A 7,097-nucleotide genomic window follows, 5' to 3' on the forward strand; every position below is an offset into this window, starting at 1 on the left:
CCCAACCGGTCGAGGCAGATGGCCGCCCACCCTGAGCCATGGTTCTGCTCGAGGTTTCTGCCTCTTAAAAGGAAGTTTTTCCTTGCCTCTGTCGCCTAGTGCTGCTCTTAGTGGGAACTGTTGGGCTTCTGTAAATAGCATCATAGAGTACGGTCTAGACCTGCTCTTTTATGAAAAGCGCTGTGAGATAACTGTTGTTGTGATTTGGCGCTATATAAATAAAATTGAATTGAAATTGAAATTGAAATCCTGTTTCCTCAGACAAGCATGATATATCAGGATGATCAACATGAGGAGCGTGTTTCTGTTAGCAGCAGACACTTAAAATTTTCTAAATGTTTCTTCATCACCTCCATGTTAAAAGTAATTTCTGCACCGCTGCTGTCATGGTAACGTAAAATTACACCATGCATCATCTAACGTTCGGCTGTTTTATATTTTCTGTTTATTTAATGAAATGACTTAAACCAACATTACATGATTTTCTTACTGCATGCTATTCAGTGATGAAATAAATCCCTGTCAGAACCATTTGTTCTGAGGTTTTAAGGCAAGTACTTCAGTAAAAATGCTGATCCTCCAGTTCAGGGCAAGATTTGACATACAGTGATTACATTAATCTGTATCACAACAATCCTTCTGAATTTGAAGTCCAGTATTTTTATGATCGGGCATCTGACAAACAGGGTCTGTTGTTATTATTAATATCATAAAACAGTGGAAATTAGACTACACCAAATTAAATGGGCTACACCAGGCGTGCCAGATAGGCTACATATTAAATCAACACTGCATGTCTGTCAGTCATGTGAAAAACAATGTTGAGATAAATAGATAGATCTGATACAATTTTGAATCTGCAAGTTGATATTAATATAGTTTTTCCAACTGACCTAACAAATGCTTTGGCTGTGAATTTCTACATAAGTGTATCCTACCACTGGCCATGAAACCAGCTTTATTCATTTATTTATTGCTGTGTATAGAGAGGCAGGGATGCAATCTCAGTTCTCTTATATCAATGAATTAGCGAACCAATTAGAGCGTTCCACGGCACCTGGCCTCATCCTGAACGGCACAGAGATCAGAGGTCTGCTGTATGCAGATGACTAAGTGTTGCTTTCACCTACTAAAGAAGGTTTGCAGCAGCACCTTAATCTCCTGCAGAGATTTTGTCAGACCTGGGCCCTGACAGTAAACACAGCAAAGATTAAGATAATGATCTTTCAGAAACAATACAGAAATCAGGTTACACACAATTTCTATTTGGACACCACTAAATTACAACATGCAAAAAACTACACTTACCTTGGCCTCAACATTACATACACAGGGAACTTCAACATGGCTGTGAAAGATCTGAGGGACAAAGCAAGGAGAGCTTTCTATGCAATAAAAAGAAACATTAAAATCTGTATTCCAATTGAAATCTGGCAATTTGTACTAGAACCAATTACTCTATATGGCAGAGATAAACACCAAATAGTCTGTGCAGAGCAGAACTCGGCCAATACCCCCTCTTACTAAGAAAACAGAAAAGATCAGTTAAATTTTACAATCACTTAAAATCAGTTCACCCCAGACATATCATCACAAAGCCCTAACATACCAGGAGCTGAAACCAGAGAAGAGTCCCCTCACCCAGCTGGTCCTGAGGCTCTCTGCAGTAACAAGTCCCCAACAGCCTCAGGACAACAACACCAACTCAAGCAGACCAAACCAAATTATCAGCAAGCAGAAAGAAAAATATATTGAATACTGGAAAGAACCGACCAAAACACAAAGTAAATTCCAATGTTATCTGACCCTAAAAAGAGAATTCACACTAGCAAATTACCTGAGTACAATAAAATGTCCCAAACTAAGAAAAATGTTGACAACATACAGACAAAGATAAAGTGAAAGAGGTCTTCAGTGTGTAGCTCTGTCTAGGGTTCTGTAACCCACCAAAAACGCTACTAACACACTACTGTGCAGAGCAGTACTCTGCCAATACCTCCTTATACTAAAAACACAGAAAAAACAGCAACGCCAACTCAACAGCTCAAAAACTCAAACCAAATCATCAACAAGCAAAAACCAAAATATTTTGAATACTGGAAATAACCAAAACACAAAGTAAATTAACTATTATATTAATAATGTTATCTGGCCCTTAAAAAAGAATTCACTCACAAATTACCTGAGCACAATAAAATGTCCTTATCTAAGAATGATGTTGACAACATACAGACTGAGTGAACACAGCCTGGCCATAGAAAAGGGTCGCCAGACAGAGCTGGCTACCACAAGAGGAGAGACTCTGCTCCCAGTGTGACAGGGGACAGGTAGAGACAGAGCTGCACTTTCTAACCTCATGCCCCAAACATAAAACACTAAGACTAAAACACTTTGCAAACATTTCCCAAATATACCCCAAATTCAAATTTATATCAGACACACAGAAACTCCCCTATTTACTGGGAGAAATGCCCAAATGTCAAAATATATCTCATCATGCCATGAAGTGAGGACAACCAGTGGAAATTTAGACTAATAATAATTTTCTAATTATTATTAATTTGGTTGTTTGATATTTTAGTAATTGTTGTGTTTTGTGTTGTATTTTTAAATCTCACATTTGATACTGATTTTTTACTCTTTTTTTTATGAACTATTTAATTGCTTTTAGTTTTTTTGCCTATTAATACACACACCTATACGGTTTTATCTATTCATTTTATTTAAATTTGTTAATATACTGTATTATTATAATGTCATTTACTTAGTTAATTTTAATTTTTAAATTTAATTTAACACACACACACACACACACGCTTACTCTTTTACTTATTTACTTTTTTATGAAATTTTAATATATATATATATATATATATATATATATATATATATATATATATATATGTGTGTGTGTGTGTGTGTGTGTGTGTGTGTGTGTGTATAATGCTGCCAAAATAGTTACTGACATAGTCACATGACTTAATCTGGGGGATTTACAAGTGCAAGAGAAAATTAATTTGGACTTCATTAGTTAATTTAATGACTACAAGGAGTCTACTTCTGAACATGTGCAAACCAAACCATAGGCTGTTATCTAGTACAAATTCTGCAAAATGCAGCAATTGCATTTTTCCATCCACCACACTGACTTTAAGGCAACTATAATTGTTTTGCAATGATGTAACTGCCCCAAAGTGGCACATTCCAATGGAGTTTCTGACCTTACAGCTGTGCCTGGATGAAACAGAGAAATTGTTCAACAGGCTATGGTGATGGTGATGATGATGGGCAACATCAATGTCTCGGCGGGGAATGAAGGTAGTCGTACCGTATTTCGTGAATGGAAACACACACACGAAAATTAGTCGGCCTACACGTGAGCAGACAGGGGTGGGTGTAGAGGCCTTACCCAGATATTTGATGGTGAATCCCCGTGGCGGATTAAGGGACCTCCGCATCCATCCCTCCCTCAGCACCTCCAGATGGTCCTCCTTGCCCTGTATTAGCAGCACATGCTCGTCTATCCATCCCAAAAAGAAGGTCTCGGACACAGCCTCAGTAATCCGCTGGTTCCACACGTGTTGCTGGGTATTTTCTGCTTTGAAATCGGCAAAAATCTCATAGCCGGTGTGGTGTCTCGGCAGCTCCTCGCTCTCTGACACCCCGACCGCCCCCACCGCCTCCCCAGCGCCGACCCTGGACAGCACTATAGCCAGGGAATGGGGAGCTATCTGCAGGAAAGACTCCATTGTCGCGTCGGCCTTCTAGCTGACTATCGAATGCAGTATTATCATTGTATTTACCTATCTGAGACACCGTCAGACTTCATGGGAAACAAATAGTCCATGTTAGCTAGCAGGGCGTGTAGCTACAAGCTAATGTTACTCTCTGCAGCAACCGCATAGCCTACACCTGTATTTCCATGAAGCTAGCCTGCTAGCTCCCGTTAGCTCCCTAGCCTTACATGAAACCCACTCAGACACCTTTAAGGTAACGTTTTCTTCCCCGGACGTAATATATCGCCCCGTAACCGAGCCCAGTATTTACTGAGGATTCATGTCGGTCGTTGTCCACCAGAAACGAGAGATGACATTCGTGAATTTCGGTGTAAACCTCCTTATTGCGCTAAGGATCCGACGAACATAACGTTATTTAGCTAGCTGTATGCTAACGTGTGAATTCACCCAGGCAACAGATGCGGCGAGCGGACCCCCCCCCCCTTCCCTTTCTAGTCGACAGGCAGTAACCGGGTCTCGTGGGACACCTGTATCTTTTCTGCCAGCCTTCACGGTTAACGAGGAGAAAAGACGTCTCCAGCCGCCGGTGAATGTTGTCCTTTCTCGCGGCTGGCACGCTCCGGTGCGGTGCACGAGAACACAGCTGGATGCAGGACTGTCTCATCCAGGTACAGTGATGGCAGGCATCGCTGCGTCAAGGGAGCATTAACGAGATTCAAAGCACTGTCTTCCGGCCACTTTTTCAAATTAAGACTTAACTACCAACAACAAATACTGTTTGCATTTCACCCCACACGCATTTATTAATCCAGATGCTGAAAAAACAGTTAACTTCAGTAATGGGCTGTTATCCCATGGACAACAACACCACTTCCTCCTCGTCATAAAGTGAAAGAGGTCTTCAGTGTGTAGCTGTGTCTAGGGTTCTGTAACCCACCAAAAACGCTACTAACACACTACTGTGCAGAGCAGTACTCTGCCAATACCTCCTTATACTAAAAACACAGAAAAAACAGCAACGCCAACTCAACGGCTCAAAAACTCAAACCAAATCATCAACAAGCAAAAACCAAAATATTTTGAATACTGGAAATAACCAAAACACAAAGTAAATTAACTATTATATTAATAATGTTATCTGGCCCTTAAAAAAGAATTCACTCACAAATTACCTGAGCACAATAAAATGTCCTTATCTAAGAATGATGTTGACAACATACAGACTGAGTGAACACAGCCTGGCCATAGAAAAGGGTCGCCAGACAGAGCTGGCTACCACAAGAGGAGAGATTCTGCTCCCAGTGTGACAGGGGACAGGTAGAGACAGAGCTGCACTTTCTAACCTCATGTCCTAAATACACAACTTTATGAGAAAAAACTTTTCCCAAACATATCCTGAATCAGATAGAAATTCTCCTGCTTACTGGGAGAAATGCCCAAATGCAAAATAATAGCAGCAAAATGTATCTCCTCATCAACTTATGCCACAAACTGAGGATAACCACTAATAATACCACCAATAATAATAATAATAATTATTATTATTATTTTATGTTATTTTAATAATTGTTCTTTGGCAGGAGAATATGTTACTGCATGTCAACAAGCAAGACATATTTTCAGTGTAAGATATATTTAATTTTAGTTTGTTTTTTTTCTCTTCTTTTTTATTGAATTTTATTGTTTATATTTTATTGTTTATATGTGCCTTTCTGCTTGGTAACGTGTTTGAACTAAAACATCATGCCTATAAAGCATATTGAATTAAATTTATTGTCTGAGAGAAACCTGTAGAATGTATTTTTAGAGTCTATAAATATGAAGTTATCAGTTGTCTACATACTGAAACATCTTCGAGATAACGAAAACTTGTCAAAAACTACTTGTCAGACAAAGTCATTGTCAATATACTGTACATTTTCATGATGTTGATACTTTATACTACTGCTCTATAAACAATTTCAATCTTTAATTTAAAATTGAGATGTGTTTGGTAACACTTTAGATTACAGCACGCAACCTACAGCTTACATTGGGTACCGATACCACATAAAACTGAGCAAAAATCTGGATATTTCACATCTCAATGGTTCATTGATTTTATTTTAAAATGGCCTTATTTCCAACAAACAGGCAAACTAAATTGTTCCTTTAGAATTTTGGAGTACTTAAATAACTACAGGGTATATCTGTGTTTTCTTTGAAACAAAGGTCCAGTGGACAGTGTATTGTCATACTTCAGCCTCTGGAGACTGTTGTTCACCTCACCAGCAAACTTCATTATTGGATGCTTGTTATGGCCTTGTGGCTATTGGTGGACAGTATTCACCAACCCTAGATGTCACTCAATTGTGTTTCGGTATGATCACATAATGGACATTTTGAAGTTGTGTTGGACCAGCATTACAGCTCCTCAAGGTGCAAGCTTACCTTTTTCCAGATCAGCACATGGCCTCCTTTCGTCCCAGGAAATGAATACAAATATGGATAAAACACATTGTATTAATCAGATGGCATATACTGGTTAATATAGTCTTCTGACAGCAAACTGTGTAGTTAATTTAGTTTGTTCTTCCATGTTTTGAGGCAAGTAAAATGGAAAGAAAGTGTTCTCTGTAGCTTCTAATGATAATTATTCATTTAGCTGACACTTTTATCCAAAGTGACTTTCAATTGCTATATAAGTCAGAGGTTGCATGCCCCTGGAGCAACTACGGGTTGAGGCTTGCTTAGGGACACACTGGTGGATGTCACGGTGGGAATCGAATCCATGCCTCTCTCACCAAAGGCATGTGTCTTATCCACTGTATCATCGCCACCCCTAGCTACAGAGTAAGTTACATATACTGCATATGAGGTGGTTTTTCTCCCCCTGTTATATTTAGTTAGTGGGCAGCTCAAGAGATAGAGCCGTTCTCTAACAATCAGAAGGTTCTGCGTTTGTTCCCCAGCCCCTGCTCCTGATGAGCTGGGTGGCAGTAGGAGGATTTAGTACTCCAAAGTTCTGAAGGAACAATGTTGTTTCCTTGTTTATTGAAAATAAAAATTATAAAAACAATCACATCCGATTTATTCAGCGATGCAAAAGTCATCACTCATTTCCCTGAAACGTCTAGATTTTTGTTTAGTTTAATGTACCTTGCAATAGTAGGGTAATAGAACAGGTACCTTGTAGTAAAAAAATAACTACATTATAAGTTCTATGTAAGATCCTGAATTGTTACCCCCTTATGCCATTACTTATAATAAATACAATAATAATTTGAATGCACCTTTTGAGTTGTTATCTCGTTGTGTTACTCAGTCAATCAAAACTTTATTACAGACTCATGGTCCAAATATTACCCACAACAATACATA

General features: G+C 38.9%; 1 protein-coding gene across 1 annotated transcript in view; it reads right to left on the reverse strand.

Moving 5' to 3' along the window:
* LOC123957568 (storkhead-box protein 2-like) overlaps positions 1 to 4,406 on the reverse strand; it is an 81,156-nt gene extending 76,750 nt beyond the window's left edge. The window contains exon 1 of the mRNA XM_046030456.1: positions 3,410 to 4,406. Coding sequence (XP_045886412.1) covers positions 3,410 to 3,749 — 340 coding nt within the window. The 5' untranslated portion in view covers positions 3,750 to 4,406. The remainder of the gene's footprint in view (positions 1 to 3,409) is intronic.
* Between the last annotated feature and the right edge of the window lie 2,691 nt (positions 4,407 to 7,097).

This window comes from Micropterus dolomieu, linkage group LG19, assembly GCF_021292245.1.
Source record: "Micropterus dolomieu isolate WLL.071019.BEF.003 ecotype Adirondacks linkage group LG19, ASM2129224v1, whole genome shotgun sequence".
NCBI classification, from domain to species: domain Eukaryota; kingdom Metazoa; phylum Chordata; class Actinopteri; order Centrarchiformes; family Centrarchidae; genus Micropterus; species Micropterus dolomieu.